Source organism: Psammomys obesus, unplaced genomic scaffold (assembly GCF_907164565.1).
Source record: "Psammomys obesus unplaced genomic scaffold, mPsaObe1.curated_primary_1811, whole genome shotgun sequence".
NCBI lineage: Eukaryota > Metazoa > Chordata > Mammalia > Rodentia > Muridae > Psammomys > Psammomys obesus.
The window spans coordinates 2,064,038-2,084,954 of NW_026589137.1; the positions used below are offsets into that span (position 1 = coordinate 2,064,038).

At 34.3% G+C, this 20,917-nt stretch overlaps 1 protein-coding gene across 6 annotated transcripts in view; it reads left to right on the forward strand.

Annotated features, from left to right (window-relative positions):
- The window catches only part of Klhl13 (kelch like family member 13), a 229,546-nt gene that overhangs the window by 118,168 nt on the left and 90,461 nt on the right, over positions 1–20,917 (forward strand). For 2 of the 6 annotated variants that reach the window (XM_055604990.1, XM_055604989.1), the window contains one exon: positions 7,434–7,499. The exons of 1 other annotated variant lie outside the window; for it this stretch is intronic. In XM_055604990.1, coding sequence (XP_055460965.1) covers positions 7,434–7,499 — 66 coding nt within the window. Of the gene's footprint in view, positions 1–5,691; positions 5,733–7,433; positions 7,500–18,907; positions 18,997–19,508; positions 19,607–20,917 lie in introns of those variants that run through there. 3 more of the 6 variants (XM_055604991.1, XM_055604994.1, XM_055604992.1) reach the window with 3 other exon arrangements.

Consider the following 20,917-nt stretch of genomic DNA (forward strand, 5'->3'; position numbering starts at 1 on the left):
GCATTGAAAGGAACAATTTTCAGTATTGAAAGGAACAATTTTCAGTATGCTGCTTGCTATTATAGTCTTTTATAATATAGTCTTGATACTCATATTTTAATTTGAAGAGGATAATAGCGTTTAATGATTCCTTATTTAACTATTAAAAATTAAACTTAGAAATAAAAAACCTACATCTGCTGACATGATTTCCAAAATATTTGTCTTTTTTTTATTTATTTGTGAGACTTTGAATTAGGTACTAAAAAATCATAAGAAATTTTAATCTCAGTTTTTATTATATGAGTGGGATGTGGTGTGTGTGTGTGTGTGTGCATGCATGTGTGTGTGTGTGTGTGTGTGTATGTGTGTGTGTGTAAAGTTGGGGAGGGTAAGGAAACAAACAGTTATAATCCAAAGAATTAGGAATACAATACTCAGGAAGCTAGAACCAAGCATCCACGTCTGGAAAGGGATGTATGGGAAGGGTTCCTAGAAAGAGTACCATGAAAAGGGTATCATGGAAAGGGAAGAATGACTAGAAGATTTTCTTTTTTTGATTGATATGGAGAGAATAGAATTCCAAGTGGAAACATCTATGACGCTAATTAAGCACATAGAATATGGCATGTTGTAATACAAAAAAAAAAACTGTAAGTATTCAAAGGAAAATAGCTTTATTAATAAATGTTGATTGTAAAAAAAAAAGAATATGGCATGTTTAAAATATATACCAAGAAATTGCTGATTAATAGATGAAAGGAAACCCCAAATTGACGTTGGGAATGTATTTCTGGCACAGGTATAGATCCACTCTTTTGCAACTTTGCTCATATGGCTATAGTTTCCTCAGTACTCCCTATTCCTCTTCACTTCTATGTGAAAACCTTTTTAAGGAGGTCAGTGTATGTAGGAGTGTGTGTGTGTGTGTGTGTGTGTGTGTGTGTGTGTGTGTGTGGTCTAGGTTGTTGTTTTCCATTTATCTCAGCAGCTGTTATCAAGCTGAAGCATTTAAAAACTTTGTATTCTCATTGTTAGAATGAATGGGAACATTAATACCTGCATTGCCTACTTGTGGACCAAGTTAACATGAAAATGAAGATGTAGTAGTTCAAAATTAAGAGGTATAATAAACCCTTGAAATTTTGCTGGTTGGGATTAGGGTAATACTTAAAACAATTACATTTTCTAGTATCTGGATAGGAAAATCAGGTTGACAGATAACTGACAGATGGGGATATTTTTATTTGTTTATTAATCTAAAATGACTGAGCTTGTGTTTGGGGAATTTTAGCTTTTAAGTTTTTTTTTTAAACTAACATGATAAAAATTTAAAATTAACTAACCAAACATGTATATCCTCTCCCTTTTCAGGTTTTTACTTTAGCTTAATATTCTTTGGATAATCAATATTGGTCAAGCAATGTGAATTTCAGTCAATTGTATTGCTGTGTAGTTGTACAACATTAGTTTTTTCCATGGTATTTTCTTAAAAGAGATTTATTTATGTATTTTATGCGTATGAGTGTTTTGTGTGAACATATCTATATATACCATTATGTGCATGTTTTTTTTTTTTTTTCTGGTGGAAGCCAGAAGAGGGCATTGCCCTGTCCCTTGGAATTGAAGTTATAGATAGTTGTGAGTCACCATGTGGGTGCTGAGAACTGAACAAGATCCTCTGCAAGTGCAGCAAGTACTCTTCACCACTGAGCCATTTCTACTGCTCTGAGTTTTAACCTATTCTAACGATGTCTAAGGAATTTTTTATTTATTTCATTAGGATTGGGATGTTAGCTTTCCTATTTGGGTTTTATTGCTATGAAGAGACAACACGATCACAGCAATTCTTATGTTTAGTCCATTAATATCATGGCAAAAAGCAGGGAGGCATGCAGGCACATGGTGCTAGAACAGGAGCTGAGAGTTTTACATCTTGAATCATAGACAGAATAAGGAGACTGTGTGCCACTCTGAGCATAGCTTGAGCATAGGAGACCTCAAAGCCTGCCCCCACAGTGACATACTTCCTTCAACAAGGCCACAACTACTCCAACAAGGCCACAACTTCTAATAGTACCATTCCCTATGAGCCAAGCATTGAAACACATGATATTATGGGGCCATACATATTCAAACCACCACATTAGGAATCCCTGGCCTCTGCCTCTTTTCCCATTTTGTCCTAATCTTGTGAGAGCACAACCAACAGTTATTAGTTTCAGTAAAAGCATTTTTAGCTATTCTCTTTCCTTTGCCTCCATCTCTACAATTGCATTAAATAGCAATGCTACTGAAATCTGGTAATACACCTAAAATACAAATGTCTGATATGTAGGAATATGAATTTTTACTTTTAATATAAAAATCTGGGCAAACCATTCTTTATACCAGTGATTTTCTAAATATGTCATTTATATACTTAAGGACTGAAAACTCTACACACAACCTAACCCAACCATGTTCTGAACTATCTTAAATAGTATCAGCAGACAGAATGTTGTCAAGAAGGTGATAAGATGATGATATTTAAAGTGAACTGTAAATTAATTATATTAGACTAATAGATACTTTTCATAATCACAAATATTATATGATATTTATCAATATACTTTTACTTGTAGCTCTTGTTCTCATCCCTCTCCCCTATTCCCTGTACAACCTTGAAACGATCTAGCTAGGAGAATTTGAGTAAAATACACATTCTAACCAGTAATGTAAAACCGAATGCTTCCTTTCCTGTCAAGTCTAAAGGAAATACTGTGGTAATCACTCTGTTTTCTACTAAACTAAATGTGTGAATGGTCTGGCTTATTTTGTGTGTTTCTAAGGCACAATATTAAAATACAGTTTAACAAATTCTTTTGAAGACAAATTAAATGTTTTTTTTTTTATGTCCTTTTACCTCCCAGTCCGTCTTAAAAATTACTTCAGAAGATGTGGTGCATTTCCAAAGTTACATGCTCCTTTTTTCTCTGTATTTGATTTTTTCTTACAAATTGGTAGAAAAAGAACTGGTGGGATTTTGCTCTCAATAAAAAAAAAAAGGTATATAGATAGGTTTTATCTGAAAAATATTAAGTCAGAGAGCATACACTTTCAAGTTTACTTATGTTTTGAAATTATTTGCTGCCTCCTTTTAATTCACTTGAACAGAAAACCAGTGAGCATGATGAAAAGACTTTTTCATTGTTGACATAAATGAAACCATCTTGGTTTTTGCATCATTGAATAAATCCTAAGATATTATGCATCCATACACAGAATGAAACAAAGCTCAGTACCAACAAAAGCTTAAATACTTAGTGTTTTATGCTGGGTATAAGGGATATGATTCCATAGGGTGAGAATACTGATATCCACACACCTAAGGACACTTTCTTGCCCTAGGTTAATCTGCTCGGAAGACAGTTAATCTTTAAAAAAAAAATACCATTTTCTTCTTATTCTTAGGTTTTCTCCTGTATCAGCCACCCTTGAAGATTTTGAACCTAAGTAAAATAATTCACACTGTTTCCCTTCTCTTTCTGTGATCCCCATGAATTCCTCTAGTTTATTGAATGCCTTCAAGGTGAATTCTTTTGTTTTACTGCAAGTGATAAAACACAGGCACATCACCCACTTAACAGCTGCTTTTAAAGAGTCTTGTCCATTTTAGCTATTCTCTTGGCATCTTTTATCTGCAATTTTTTGAACTAGATAAACAATGGAAGTAGCAATGATACAAAACTCCTGTCTAACAGGGGCCCATTTCTCCCACAATTCAAATATTCTCCTTTGAGGTTTAAGCATGGTTGAAGAAGTTATTAAAAGTAGTGTATACAGGTAGGCACAGTGGCACACTCCTGTAATGCAGCACTCAGGGAGGTAGAGGCAGGCAGACCTCTGTGAGTTCAAGGCCAGCTTGGTTTACAAGCAAGTCCAGGACTGCCAAAGCTACATGGAGAAACCCTATCATGAAAACAACAACAACAACATCAACAACAAAAACTAAACAAAACCAACCAATCAACCAACCAAACAAAGTATTGTATACTTTGATATCTGGGTCACTTTGATAAGTGGGTTTCTTGAGCTCACTCTGCCCCATAATCTGCACTCTGCTCTTACTGTCACCCTTTTAATCATTTTGTTTCATTTAATTGGGCATAGGATCAAAGTGATTTTTTTTCGGTTCCATGTGGGAGGTTTATTAGGGGAAGGGGGGAGGGAGGAGGAGAGAAAGAGTAAGAGAGTAAGGAAGAGAGAAAGGAAGAGAGAGAAAGAAAGAGAGAGAGGAAGAGCTCAAAGTGATTTTTTTATGCATTATATCCTAAACATAGTGTACATTCCCTCTTAAGAAAAACTGGATGATACTGTAGAAAAGAGTGCAATTTGAGGTAAATCTACAAGGATGGATTTCATTCAGAAAAGGAGACTGAGAGATAATTTTCATGCCAGGAGGACTTGTGGAGCAAAAACAAGAAAGAACAAAGAAAACTGGGTATGATGTAGAATGATAGGCTGGTATTTCTAGGCTGCTCCAGCAGAAAGCTGAAAGAGCCCATCAGCCAGGGTGCAGGAGATTCTTGATGCTGCACTTACTGCTTGATTAATTATGCTGTTGATCCAGCCACTCTCTCAACAAATGGTTTCTCTTAACACAAAGGATAAAATGCAAATCTTCTTCCTGTTGTGCATTGTCTTCTGCTGTGTGGTCTTTTGTATTCCTTAAAACCCATGTCCTTCAACAATACTACCTCCTTTCTAGCCATTGAGCCACTGCCTGCTATAGTAAATCAGTAGTTAGTCTCATTTGTAGCAGGATTTTCATTCTTCCCTCGCACTGGAATCCTTGCTCAATGCTACTGAAGCTTTTGTACAATGTTTTTGTGCCTCACTCAATCAGAAGCTTCTTAAAATAATAAAAAAAATGTGTCTCATCCACTTTTATATAATTATCAGTAAACATAGTACTTAACACAGCTAATTCCAAAAATACTTGAATTTTGAGTAGTCACTGAATACTAAATTTTTATCACATATAGCTTTATTTGAAAGAATGATTGAGAAATAATATGACTGAAGAATAAAATGGGAGATGCAGGGAGAACAGTTTCATGTGTCTTTTTCAAAGCAGCTTATTTGTTTAGACAAAAAATTAGGAGGTAGATATCTGGATAATTTGTTTAAGAGAAGAAATGTAGGATTTAATGACTGCCTGGAATTTATTACTGTTTATAGTAGAGAGAGGAAAGCATGAAAAATAATGAAAATTTAAGACCATATTGAAAATGATAAAACATTGATCCTTGCAAAAATGAGGTTACTTTTAGGTAAGCATGTTTTGTCTGAGTCAGAGCTCTTGGTGCTTGCATTTGTCTCACATCACCTCTGCTGTAAGACGAGCATTTTGCTCCTGTTCAGTTTGCTGGAACTAAGCTTGGGATTTATTTGATTCTCATTTTCATATCTTATCAGGAGTTTAGATATGGAATATAAATGGTTCAACCACACTGACTGTAATTTCTTATCAAGGCAAGGTGTGTAGGACATAGGCTTTGCATATAAAAAGCTTGTCTCCTGTTCTGAGAGCTACAGCTGCTGTGTTATGCCAGGCAGATGCACTGGGGTGCGCTACTGTGTAGTAGCAGAGCCTAGCTGTGCATCATAGCTCTTAACTTTAAAACTCCAGAGAATTTGATGAGAGAGGGATCCACAAGAACATGACAAATGATGAGAGTTCAAACCTTAAGAGAAAAATGGGCTTATTGGTAAGAGATATTTCTTTTCCTTTATTTTCTGCTGTTACTTGTACATTAAAATAGCAAGCCTGTTATTTTGAGATGTGGCTGTAAAACGGTATATAAAAATCAATTTTATATGTATTGTAGAATTCAGGAGACATATTGATAACCATGTAAAAATCATAGGGAGCATGTGTAAAGCTTGATTTCTTCCTTAAAAAACCTCTAAAGGAATTTTTATTTTACTTCAAACTGTGGAAGGAATTTATTTATATAACATAAATGTAATGCAGGTTGATAAATATGTATTTTTTAAAAGTTAAAATAAAGAATAATGACTTGTGTAGCAATAGATAATTTCATTTAGTTACCAGAAGGTGGCACACAAGATTGTTCTCACATACACAAAGAAAAGAAATAATATTAATAAGAATATAAAATAACCTGTATTTAAAGATATTCTATTATATTTTAAGTACAGGAGTAATAGAATTGGCATTTGCTTGGCAAAGCTTAACAAGAAAATAATGACAAATGTGAATTTAACCTATTGTACCTTATTATTCAACCATCATATTTGTGTGTATAGCATTTTAAGAGTAAGCTTTGAGATAGTATTGCCATTAAAAAGATGTTGTATTGAATACATAATTTTTATAAAGAAATCAAAGTCTGTATAACTATCACATATTGTAGGGTGTCTTTAGATGTAAGAGAATATTTTGGATAATGTCTTTGTCAAGGTATTTTCTAAAGATTCTCTTAGACTTTGATGTAGTTATGACTTTAATAATGCACTAGTGCTTTGAGATGACCCATAAAAATATTTGAGCTGGTTTATTTTGAAAAAAATATTAGATAAGGCTAATGTTTGTTTTATATAATCACATAGCACAATAAATTCAAATAAATTATGCATTGTGCTGGAGTGCCTCAAACATCTGCCAGCAAACTGTAATTTTTTTAGGAGAGTTAACTGTCAGCAGCATATACTGCAGTGTTTATATAGTAGTCTCTATTTTTAAAACTGCGTTCCCGAGGCAGTATAAGACTATGTCTGTCCAATGCCAGAATACATACATACATATATATATATATATATATATATATATATATCCTAAAGGAGCTTGTTATATGAGAAAACTTCATAAAAAAAAATCCCACAAATTTTCTGTACAGGAGATTGTACATCTATTTACCAGTTTTCGTTAATTACAAGCAGAGTGAAAATAAGATAAAATGGCAGTAAATGAATCTAGAAGAACATTAGCAATATGTTGTCTGAAACCTTAGAATGTCTGTCATTTCCTTGTGGTTCTTTATGGTGAAGCAGTGTATGAGAAAAGAACTGATCTTTAGGCTTAAAAAGCTGAAACTATAACAAATCATTCCAAAGGTTGAGGGGATATCTACTGAAAAAATGTATCTTTCTATGCTAATTTCATCAGATAAAAGTCAATATTTCATTGATGACAGCCTGCATTTTATGGTTTCTGAAACATTACGAGAGCTTCTAAAAACAAATGCAATTATGAGTTTCTATGTTAATGTTTTGTAAATCTAATTTATGCAGTATTAAATTGTTTCATGCTGCCTTAAATGTTAGAATTTATAAATATGGCCTATTAAATCACATTAAATATTTTCAGGTTATGCATTAAAAAATTTGAACAAAATACAATAAAGCCACAATTAACGAGATTTTTTTTTTTTGCACTCCACTTTCAGGAGACGGAGGCAATTGTCTTTAAAACAAGCCGATTTCAAGGATATATTCAAAAAATCAACTTCAGGGTATGTCCAAGGGTCTACATTTTCCTGTATCTTTTTTTTTTCTGATGAGAATTTATTTTCATAAGAGACCCTAAGGTATTTGAAGACATTCAGTTATCAAATAAACTTCTGTTAATCTCTAGGGTCTGTGTGGATTGAGAAATGTGTTAATAATATTTGCATCATTGTATTGTGCTTTGTACTTTTCAGTGTGTATTTGCAAACCTAAGTTCATTTGGCTTTCATAACATTGATGTGAGATAAACAAGGACAGTAGTATTTTTCTCCAATTTACGGAAAAAAAAATAGCACTTGAAGTCATTAAGCTAATTAGTGTCAGAGTTGCAACCAGACCACAGGTCTCTTGTTCTGTCCTTTTTTGCTAATGAACGAAGTTTAGAAGAAGTTTTTAACTTTTAAACCTATATTGCATAATCAATCTAATTCATACTATATTTTTTTCCTAATTCCTATATATCACACTTTTTTTTTCCTACTGTGCATCTGTCTGTCAGCTTCTGTCAGTTGGACATCTTGCTTTCAGACTCTCCCTGACTGGAAAGGATCTTAAGTATGGGAGGGCAAGGACCCTAGTTAGTGTTCTGACAGTTGGTTGTGAGCAGCTGGTGCTGCTATGCTAAGAGAGGCCAGTGACTAAGAAAAGAAACTATTACTGTAGCTTGGGTATCTTGGGCAGTGATTCCTTACCTCAAGTTTAAAGCAGTCTTTCCCCAAGCCTAGTAGACCTTGTGTGATAATGAGTCTGAGTAATTATTTAAAATGCAGAATATGTCCTGTTTCCTGTTTTCTCCCTCTTCCAATGTCTGTCCCGTTTGCCTTTCTGAGTGAGGCTTGATCATCTTACCCAGGGTCCTCCTTCTGTCTTAGCTGATTTAGGTGTATAGATTTTAGTATACTTATCCTATATTATATGTCTAATATCCACTTATAAATGAGTATATACCATGTGTATCTTTCTGCTTCTGGGATACCTCACTCGGGAGGATCTTTTCTTGATCCCACCATTTGCCTGCAAATTTCATGATTTCCTTGTTTTTAATTGCTGAGTAGTATTACAGTGTGTAAATGTACCACAATTTCTGTATCCCTTCCTCTGTTGAAGGACATCTGGGCTGTTTCCAGATTCTGGTATTATGAATAAAGCTGCTATGCACATGGTTGAGCAAATATCCTTGTTGAGCATATTTTGGATATATGCCTAGGAGTGGTGTAGCTGGGTCTTGAAGTAGCACTACTTCTAATAGACTGAGAAAGCGCCAGATTGATTTCCAAAGTGGTTGTACAAGTTTACATTCCCACCAGCAATGGAGGAGGAGGATTCTCCCTTCTCCACATTCCACAGAGAGCCTCTGAAAAATTTCTACCCAGCAGGGTATCAAAACAGATGCTGAGGCTCATAACCAAACTTTGGGCAGAGTGCAGGGAATCTTATGAAAGAAGAGGGGGATAGAAAGACCTGGAAGGGACAGTAGCTCCACAAGGAGAGCAACAGAATCAGAAAATCGAGGCCCAGGGATCTTTTCTGAGACTGATACTCCAACCAAGGACCATGCATAGAGATAACCTAGAATCCCTGCACAGATGTAGCCCATGGCAGCTCAGTCTCCAAGTGGGTACCCTAGTAAGGGGAACATGGACTGTCTCTGACCTGAACTCAGTGGCTGGCTCTTTGATCACCTTCCCCTGAGAGAGGAGCAGCCTTACCAGGCCACAGAGGAAGACAATGCAGCCAGTCCTGATGAAACCTGATAGGCTAGGGTCAGATGGAACAGGAGGAGGACTTCCTCTATCAGTGTTCTTGGGAAGGGGCATGGGAGGAGATGAGGGAGTGTGGGATTGGGAGGGAATGAGGGCGGAAGCTACAGCTGGGATAGAGAGTGAATAAACTGTAATCAATAAAAAAATTAAAATGCAGAGTATTGGTCTTCACCCCCATCTTTAATATTTTATTCATCACAGGTCATTCTTCACACACTAAAGTTGAATGCATTTGCCTTAATTGTATAAAGTTTTCTGTGCCTCACTATTGACTCTTGAAGATCCAAGGAAAGAACAGCTTTCTCTTAGCAGAATCTATGCTTTATGTCAGAGCATATCAACTAAGACAGCGGGACAAGGGGCAGGCAAGGGTGAGGCATGAAAGCCACCATTTGTGCATATTTCTGTGTCTATATTTGAAGCATATCACAATGCAATGGCTTTTGTGAATTTTGAAGACAGGTGTTTTAGGAAGGCTTGTTCCTGTTTTAAACTTGAAGAAGGTAAAAGGCAAAGGAAAATGTCACTAAAAGATGAAACATAAGGTTCTGTATTTCAACAGCTAAATTCTGCCAGATCTCTTATTTGAAAATATTTAAAAGAATGTCTAAAAACTTACTCTGTCCAAAGTGCTGTGTTGGTAAAGCTTGACCACATCACTCTATTTCTTCTCATTTGGGTTTATCTGATTAGACATGCAGTCAGAGCACATGTGCTCTTTCGTGTGTTTGTAACACCTAACAAAATTTTCAGTGCTTACTATGACAACTAATTTATCATGCAGTCTCTCAAGGAGGTTATGACTAAACTGAGTAAATTCGTTGATTTTTATATTTGGGATATGTGATATTTGTTGATATGATATTTGTGATATGTCCATAGTGACTAATATGTTAAAGAGGACTTGATAGAAATATACATTTATTTGATGGGAATGCACTACCTTAATAAATAAAATTACTAATGATTTTCCTCATCATCTACAGGAGCACGTTAAGCTTACTCTGGCTTATTCTTCAGTTTTGTGATACTTTACAAATCTGAATCATAATTTTTTTATTTCTGTACATATACTAAAATAAACATTTTGCTTTAATATCCTGCAATATCATAAGGACTTAAACAAATTGTCCATACCCTTTAATGGAAGGCTGATAACACTGTCCAGTATTTCTGACTTAGATCAAGCTGAAGAAAGTATGATGACCAATTGTGTAATAGCCAACTGGAAAATGTACTTTATTAAAGTATTACATAGTTTCAGAATTCTGGAAGAAATTACTGATTGTTTAGTCACATATTTGATTTTGAATTCATGAAGTAGTTTTGAATGTATTAGCAGCTATAGACAGATTTAGAAATTCAAGCACAAAGCTCAAATGTAGATTACCTTTAGCTTAAACGTATGGTTAACCTAGAGGATAACTTCTATTTTTATTCAAAGTTGCGTTTAACAAATAATAGAACATGAGATAAAGAAATGAATTATGAAATGTTTAAACCTGCTTCTATAATTCAGGTCAAACACCATACATTTGTCATATATCAGTACATTTTTGCTATCTTTTACTTATTCTGGAACTCTCAAGTCACCAAAGAAAAGAACTCTAAATTTAATATAAAGGCAAGAAAGGTCTAGAAATAGTCAAGAAAATGCAAGTATTGACAAAGCTATTCAGTCTTTAGGCTGTTTTGATAGAAGACAAATAATGGGAACCACACCTTTAACATAACTGTTGGGCTTCATATTGTAGAAATGGATCATTATGTTCAAGTTTGAAATGGAATTGTTAAAGATTTTTTTTCATTATACAATTGAATCTTTTATTTATTTATTAGAAACCTGTTCTTGTTACTCTGTAGCTCAGCTAGCTTTAGTCCTTCTGCCTCCGCTGCTCATGTTGCAGGATCAGCTCTTATTCTGATACCCAAATGAACTTTTAATTTTTTTGATAGTAGTAGGGTTTTTTTCTTTTCTTTTTTTTTTTTTTTTTTTTTTTTTTTTGGAGGGGAGGCTGTTTTGGTAGTGGTGGTAGGTTTGGGTTTTTTACTTTTGGGGAGTGTTTGTTTGTTTTGGTTTTTCAAGACAGGATTTCTTTGTGAAACTCTGCCTGTTCTGGAACTCACACTTTGTAGAACAATCTGGCCTTGAACTCAGAGATCCACCTACCTCTGCCTCCTGATTGCTGGAATTAAAGGTGTACACCATCACCACCACCCAGCTGACATTAGTAGTTTTATTGAATATATGTATAGGAAATTTAAAATTTTAATGAACAAGTCTAGAGAATAGTAAAAGAAAGCCACAACCTTTTATATAGCAAATTTTATAGTATTGTATAATTTTATTGAATTAATATAATTAGCTTTCTATGAAAGGGTTTACTGATGACATGAAAAATGTTGAGGTTGCACTCTAATCAAGATTTATAAACAGAAGAGGAAGAGATGAAACCCTCAGGTAATCTTCCAAAACACCAGTGTTCTCATGTGAATATAACAGATCTTTGCATTTAAATATTTGCTTTTTAAAATAGCAGTAGTATCTCATCAATTAAAGTTGACTAAATGTTTCTAAATTAGTATAGAAAGTGTTGATTTTTTTAATTGATATGCCTTTTGTTTGGCATGAACTGTGCTGATTATTGAGAAATTTCAACCATCATTAAAAAAACGTGATAAAAATTAGTGACTTTTACCAAAAAAGTACAAATATAAAGATTTACAAATATGGCAATATAAAGATTGCCATATTTTCTTCATTCAACTTTTAATTCTGCTTCTACAGAAAGTTACCAAAATGAAAACAAAGTCTTCAAATACTGAAAATATAAATATTTTTATTCAAAAGAACCATAGTTTTAGTTGTTCATTCAAATTTGCTATACATTTATATTTTAGTTATTCTTGGCTCTGATGGGTGTCAAACCCATAGTTTCAAGCATGCTGATGTTCTCTTACTGAGCCATAGTCTATTTTCAAATAGCTTTTTATTTAGATAAGTTTGGAAGATTAATGTCTTATTCCCTGAAAGTAATTTAAAGATATCCTTAGGAAGTTGCTGGTTTTTAACCAGGTGAATGATCCATATTTGAGTTAAGCACAGCTTTCTCAGTAGATCAGTTTATTTTACATATGATGACTTTATTTAACATGTACTTCTTTTAATCAGAGGGTATCTGGATTGGTCAGTTTTTTATCAAGGTGACAAATACTTAGTGGAACAATTTATTTTCAGAGGATTCAGCTCAACGTCAGATGAATCCTTTACATCTAAGGCAAAGTAGAGAATATCATGGTGTTGGGAGCATATAATAGAAGATGCTTACATTATAGCATCTAAGAGGGAATGGAGAGGCTGAGGTCCAAGGTCTATCTTACAGAGCATAACTAGTGACCTCTTTTTTTTTTTACGTCTTACCTTCCTCCTCCTCCCAAAATAATGTCACCATCTGGGAATCAAGTATTCAGCTGTTGAGCCTATGGCAACACTTTCATATTTCTATATCTGCATATTTCTATATATCTGTTGAAATATAGAAATATATTGATATTGTATTTTAAATAGATCAATAGAAAGATGGATAGATATATTCAAAATAAGGATTTTATACCTTAAAATTATCAAACCAACAAATATTGCTTTTGCTTAAACTTTACTTGTAATAATAGCAAATTAAGCAATACTATTTCAAGCACTTTTCTTCAGTAGAGAATTCTGATTCTCTATATGTTTTACATTCAATTGACTCAATTTATATGCACTGGGTGCCTCCCAATATGACAGAAATGATATTGAGTCAGGATTACACAAATTAAAGGATTCTTGATTTTTCTTGAAGGATGAACATTAATTTGGGGAGGGTATCTGATGTAACATGATTGTGATATGAGGCATACTAACATCATGGCTTCTTACTAGGGCACCAAGTAAATTATCCTTTTAAGATAGTGAAAAACTGTTTGTTTGTTTGTTTACATTACTGCTTTCAAATATTTTAAAATGATAGTGCAAAAATCATGTATGTAAATAATATATATTAAAAACCATTCATTTCTGCTATACTACCTTGGTAAATACAGACACTCTGTTTTGGAGTTAAAGCATTTCTATACAGATGGGAATATTTTAAAATACTGAAGGGTTGATAAAAAGAAAAGATACAAATAATGTAGATTTTACTGGCAGATAGATAGCAGGGAAGGCAAGAACTTCAGAACTTACCACTCAACATTAATCTTTTTTTTTTTTTTTTGCATTAGCAGGAGAGTGAATATAGTAAGTATAGTCAGAATTTGGGGGTTCTTTGGTTCCTCAACAGCTAGACCTTTCTTCTTTGCTTAATATAGTCCCTAAGTATTTTTGATCACACACGCCTACTCCTTCCAGTCTTAGCGCATTAGCTTTTTTTGATAGGTTCTACCAATCAATTAGTGAAAGTTTGTAGATGCTTTTAACTATGTAGGGCTTCTAACTGTAAATGTTTTATGTAAAAATCAAGAAGTCCTTTCCATTCCCCTTGCAGTCATTACCTCCCTTGTTATTCCTTGAACAATTTTGTTCTTTGGTTCTGTGCATCACGTGTCCTGCTTTTTCAGGGCACTGGCTTTTTACATTGCGCTTCTACCACACACAACTTATTACTGTTAGCCATTGGAGCAATTAAAGAGTCTTGCCCTTCATCTTACTTATGTTACCATGGAGTAAGAGATTTTCTGCATTTGCATGTGAACATAAAATAGTGCTACTCTGTCAGGAGTAGTCATAGTTAAAATTGTGTATGTTTCCTATAGATCTGTTGTGGTACGATGTTTATCTATGTACTTCTGTTACAAAAATTTTAAAAATAGAATTCTCCAATGTAGTATCCTATGAGAAACCTTTGAGATTGATTATAACAAGACTACAAATGTGGGTATCTATGAAGAAATTTATTATGTATTTTGTATTAAGTTCACCAAAACAAATTAAGGAGACAAACAAGCACATATAATCTTACTGTGTGTGAAAGACACATTCATACCTTCATATAACTACAAATTTGAAGAGTATTTCCCAAAGAATTTTAATGTGTTGCTCACTCTTTTTTGCATACTTGGCTAGATTTAGAAGTCCTAATTGGTGGCCATTTACATACTCTTACTAATTAATTGGTAGAACATAAGCATAAATGGAAATGTGTCTTGGTATGATAGTCTTGTCAGGGCAATATGAATAACATTGATATTCTAGATTGGTCTGAAGAGATAATGTCAAGAGTGGTAATTACACTGTGCCTGCTTGCATAAGCTGTGCCTATTGCTATTAGTCTTTAGCTAATTAAGCAAAACGTTAACCAAAAATTGGAAGGGAAATATATGTTCTTAGGCTTATCAGGAAAGTAACATGAAAGAAAAATAGGCACCTGAGTCTCAGTAAATTCATTTGCTGAACTGATATGACAGACTATAGCAATCAGTCAGAAAATTCATGTCTACAAGTTAAGAATATTTATTATTAAATTTTTATTTTTGTATTAATTACAGCTTATTCACTTTGTATCCCAGCTGTAGCCTCCTCCCTCCTCCCCTCCCAATCCCAGTCTCCCTCCTTCATCTCCTCCTATGCCCCCCTCCATGTCCATGGATAGGGGAGGTCCTCCTCCCCTTTCATCTGACCCTAGCTTATCTGGTTTCATCCAAACTGGCTGCATTGTCCTCCTCTGTCGCTTGGCAAGACTGCTCCCCACTCCAGGAGAGGTGCTGAAAGAGATAGCCACTGAGTTCAAGTCAGAGACAGTCCATGTTTCCCTTACTAGGAATCCCACTTCTGCCATGGGCTACATCTGAGCAGGGGTTTTAGGTTATCTCTATGTGTAGTCCTTGGTTAGAGTATCAGTCTCAGAAAAGACCCCTGGGCCCAGATTTTTTGATGCTGTTGCTCTCCTTGTGGAGCTCCTGTCCTCTCCAGGTCTTTCTATCTCCCCACCCCCTTCTTTCATAAGATTCCCTGCACTCTGCCCAAAGTTTGCTTATGAGTCTCAACATCTGCTTTGATACATTGCTGGGAATACTTCTTTTGAGGAAAAAGAAAAAAAAAAAACAAAAAACAAAAACAAGAACATTAGCTGTATTATCTATTTTCTCTATACTAAGAATGCCTTAAGTTTGTACTTATGTTATTTTCCACCTAGCCATTTTTCTTCAAATTGTATAATGAAAGTTTCAAATATGGTTCTGTATGTGTACCTTTTCTTTTGGGCAATTCTGTTCCATTTCTATCTTTCAGTAGGCATACAATAAGAGGATGAAATATCTCTCAGTTGTCCTTGTTTCTTTAGAATATGCTGAAATAATTAATATATATGGTTCACTTCAGATAGAAGCATACATCTAATGGACAGTGTGAATGTAAAGACTTTAGGAACGCTATAGTAGTAATCCTAGACTGAAAGCAATCTCGTGCTATGAGAGAAGACATTAACTTCTCTGAGTCTAGATTTTTCATCTGTACAAATGAGAATTCTGAAAAAGATGTTTTCTAGTGAATTGCCCGTTCTAAAAATCTTCTTTTTCTAATTTGGAAGCCGTTGAATTCTGTGTTGTAGATGCTGTCCAAGAATGATCTTTCTTTCTATAGGTCTTGCCTAATAACCATAAATTGTCTTCTGGCCATTTTAACTCTGAGGTGCACCTTTCACAGGTACTTAAGTAATTAAGGTTCATAAAATACTTGGGAATTTTTTTTTGTAGAGATTGTCCTTCTGTCTTATGTGTCTATGTGATAGCATCCAACTGTTCTATAAATGACGTCAGTCTTACTATGATATGATTAGTGGACATTTGCCAATATCAATAGCAAAATGGTGCTTCACTGAATTTGAATAAAATTATATTTTAAATGTATATTTAAACATTTTCTTTCTTTTTTATATATGAATGTATTTTGTATTCTGGGATAGGATGGTAATTATGATTGCAGTCAATATTTTCTATTAGATACTCTTCTAAGAGAGTGAAATATGGTTAATTTTTATACTGATAATTTGTAATAAGGTGATTTTACCTGGGTGAAGTTTATTTCTAAGCAATATGTGAGAAATGTTGTTGTTAAGCATATTGAAATAGATGAAAATTCATTACTATATTTCTACTTAAAGTAATTATTTCTTAGGCCTGTGGCATAATGATTCTTTTATTGTGACAGATAATTACAAAGGATATAACAGATTATTAAACCGAAAACCTAGATTTGAATGTAAATAAATGCTCACTCTCAGCTCTAATGCATTTTGGGTTTTGCGTTTAAAGAGCATGCTGAAAATGGGGATATAAGGAAGGAGTTTTAGTTTCTTCTCACTTTGAACAACTATTAAAATTATTCTACTAACAATAAATCTCTCAGAAGTCTAGACTGGAATTTGACCTATTAGATTGATTTTTGATTGATTTCTTTGGCACTTAATTATATTAGACAACTGTTTATTGTTTTAGTCAGTTGATTATTATTAGAAGAATGATACCTCAAGGACTTTTGTAAGAAAGTTATCATTGACTGTATACTTTAGGAAGTTGTGCTACTCTCGCCCTGTTTTCTGTTCAGCAATTTTGAGGTATCTCTCTGGGCAGATAACTACTAGAAACACTTTTCACTGTGGTTTGGTACAAGTCTGGGAGTCACTGCTCTCAGAAGGTGAAGTCCCATTTGCTTGCTGCTTTGTAGAATTGCCATAAGCATAAATGTGTAAAATATATTTTTCTTCCTACAAACAGTAATATGTTACTATTTTATGTTTAATATTTTGAAATGTCTATATGTGGCTCAGATTCTGAATTTTTATTAGAAACTCATTCTGGAATGTGGCACATGCTTGTCTGTGTATGTTTATGCATGTATTTTTCCTTTGGGTTCAAACAACTTACCCTTGCTAACTTTGTGAGGCCTTTCCTAGAAAACATAAGATCTTCCAATGTGAGATACTATGTAAGGTTTTTCTAATCAACTATGTTTTGGCTACTTAGATATTGATTAATATTCCTTTCTTTGATTCATTTAAAAATTTCTCTGACACAGTTTTGCATTGAGTACTTAAAGAAGCTGAAAATACAATTAAATTTTCTGGCTTGTGTTTTTGAGAAGTAGTTAATGTATGATAGAATAAAAATTACATTGGGAGGTAGTGATGGCTGTTGTCAACTCAATATTTATGTAGTTTATGGATGACTGGTCAGTATTTCAAATTAAACCTTGTCTTTCCAGACATTTATGTGTACATTAATACTACTACTAAATCTGTATTAATATTTTAGGGACAATGGGTTTTTGCTTCCATAATGAACTAAATTTTTAAAAAGACTGTGATTATCCTAGTTGATTTCATGCTGTGTTTCTGGTGTATTAAATGGTATATTTTGGGATTTTTGAAAGTAATTTCTTCTTAAAGAAACATTCATCTGTAGTTTTGTTTAATGCAAAAAATATTTTTAAGAGACTGAATCTAAGTCTTTAGAAACCAGAGCCAATTTGGAAAGAATCCCTGAAATCCACAGTATTTGGCTTGAGGTGTAAGTTTATTGTCTAGACATAAGTATAAGAATAAATTTGAGCTCTTATTGTTGTGGTTATTGTTTTTAAAAGGTACTGACTTTTCTGTTATTGGTGGTAAATATGAGCTCTTGTTGCAGTTACTGTTTTCAAAAGGTAGTGACTTTTCTGTTATTGGTGGTCTGCTTTTATTAAGTGGGCATTGATGGAGACAAGATCATTTTGTTTTTAGTAGAATACAGAAGTGTTAGGAAGGTCAGTTTTTTTACAGCAACTTGCCCAGATGAGAAGCAATATTTTTCAGCTTGTAAAGGAAGAGTTGCACATAACATTAATTTAATATAACCTATTTTGATTTTTTTAAATTGCATAGAAAATTTTCAAATTTGTTTTCCCGCTTTAAACAAAAGTGTAAAACACCCAATCACTTTGGGATTATTTATAACACTGTTTTCAGGCAGGATTTTAAAACAATGCAGATGAATCCTTTATTTGACATTGCTTTCATGAAATACCTCAAGCTGCTTTAACAGCAGCTTCAATTTTTGGAACCTCTTTGACAATCGCTAAATCCAAGAAGTTACTGAACCGCTGCTGAGCTGTGGAGTGTTCCCTGCTGGATACCTGCTTGACCAGCAGTGTCTGTCTTTCCTCTAGACAATTTGTGAGCTGTTTGGGGGCGGGGGAGGAGTAAGGGGGGCAGGCGAACGGGAGGAGAAAAGGGGAAGAAGGGGAGGGCAGTATTGAATTAGATTGTTGATAGCGTCCCTCAGAGGACTGCTATTAAGAGCACACTCTTCTGTATTTCTCGGCTGCAGAAGATGGAGAGATACTCGTGTTGCCACAGCATGTTGTAAATGTATGAGGCTTTACCTCATCCCGGCTTGGAAATAAAAATAGGAAAGGAGTACAACTTGAATAAGAAGCTACTAGAAGAGCACGCAGAGTTCTGCAGCAGTTTGTATTTGCTCTGACATTTTTCTTTCTTCTAACTGGAAAACAGAGGACCTGGCATTTTTTTTTTAATGGGCTTTTCCCATAATGGCATTCTTGTATTGTGTGGCCAGAGTTTGCACAGGAGGAAAGCAGGCTGCTGAATTTAGTCACTGATCTCTATTAGCTGTGGCCTAAGGCTATGCTGAGGTTTATATCCCATTTGTATTGTTGCAGCTCAAAAGAAGAATGTTCAGAGGATGACAAATGTATTCTGAGTAGGTATGTTGTTTCATTTTTATATGAAACCCATCTATTTTTTTCCTGCTACTATTGGTCAGAAATCAGATTAATAAGTGCAGAAAATAGTACAATGCTGCAGCATCTCTGTTAAGGTAGAACAATAGTATTGCAAGCTTAAAAAAAAAGCACCCTAGCTGCTTTTATTAAGTAAAGCTGCATTGTGTACTATGCACAGTACAGTGTACACACACACACACACACACACACACACACACACACACACACCACTGCAGTCAACACTTTCCTAATGATGTGGCACTATTGTTGAGTTAGAAGGATAGAATCATCTTATTGCTTTAGGGGACAGGAGGACTTAAAGGAGGTACCTTGCATTCCTATTGTACGGATAAGAAGCATTGGATTAGAGCACTGGCAGAATCTTTCCCTTGTTCTTCGCCGCTGCTGTGTCAGTACACTATGGAATGGAAGTCGTAATTGGTAGTCTGTTATGGAAACGCTGTTTACTGTTATTGTAGTACCGTGGTGACAACATGCCATTGAAATGGAAAACGAGCTCTCCTGCGATCTGGAAATTCCCAGTTCCTGTGCTTAAAACATCCAGGTCAACTCCACTTTCTCCAGCATACATGTAAGTGAGAGAAAATAGGATATTAAAGTGGGATTTCATTCATGACTCTGCAAAATGTGTGGTAAAACTTGGGAGGGGGATCCCAAATAGCTACATCCCCCAACAGAGAAGATTGAGAAGCAAATAAAGAAACAAAAACAACAACAACAAAACCCCCAAAACAGAAAACAGCCAAAAAGAAACCCTCAAGCTTGCTTACTTTTAAAGATACTGGTGTGCTCCTGTTACCATTGTTTTTGTTTTCCTAGAGTTTTTTTTTTTTTCACTTGAAGTATTAAATGCAAATCTAATCATTACTATGTAGGTAATACCCAAGGGGTTGTCTATGGAAATTTTAATGTTTGACATGAGATTTTTGGAATTTTTGTGTCTCTGAAACAGTGATTTCTTATGTTTAATGACTTAAAATCTGCAGACACTTGATGTTTCTGATATGCTAAGTATGAAACTGTTTTCTGTATCATTTTAGAAGAATTTGAAATATTCATAGTTCATTAAAAGAGTCTTTCAAGACTTTTACAATCTAGTTCTGTATAAATAGTAATGAATGAATGATAGTACATCTTTCTCTGTTTTTATTCAAGTTGTGAAGTGCAAGTTAAATTTGAGTGGTTGTTACTTCTGTGGGCAGTTACTTATATATTCAGAGGTTAAGAAGAGTATTCTACAAACAGCTGTTTTAGAAATGTGTTTTCAATAAAAAAAAGCTATAGAAATGCATTGGAAATACTGTTTAGAATTTAAAATACTTTAAATCTGTAATATATACCTTTAAGAACAAAATCTGGAGGTATGATGAAATGGTTTTTGAAGTAATTGTCCAAGATCTTTTTCTTCTAGAGGAATGAGTGAATGAAAGCTGTGCCTTTTTCGAAAACAATATTAGTACAAGAAAATCTTTTGAGTAATATGGGTGAATTCTGAATGTTCCCTTCAAAAATATTTTAGGAGTCAGAAGGTACAAATCCTTTTTTGCTTTAGGTGAAATAATGCATTTACAAGTCTGTTGTGGATTGCCATTTTTAAACTTAATTTTCTGTGACATTATCATATACAGCAGTCAGGTTCTTTGAAAGGTGCTCAGCAGACGAGGAAGTATATTCATGCTTTTACTGTCACTGAAGTGATTCCCTGGAAAGCACTGAAAAATGAGGACATATCAGAATCATTTTGAGATCATTTTTCATGAGCCTCCTTGTTTGTGTTGGGTTATTTTATCTAATAGTATAGTAAAATCTTTCTTTCGTGAAGTAAATAATTTAGGTGATATTTGTGAAAATACACCAGCTATGTTTGTGTTTCAGATGCTGT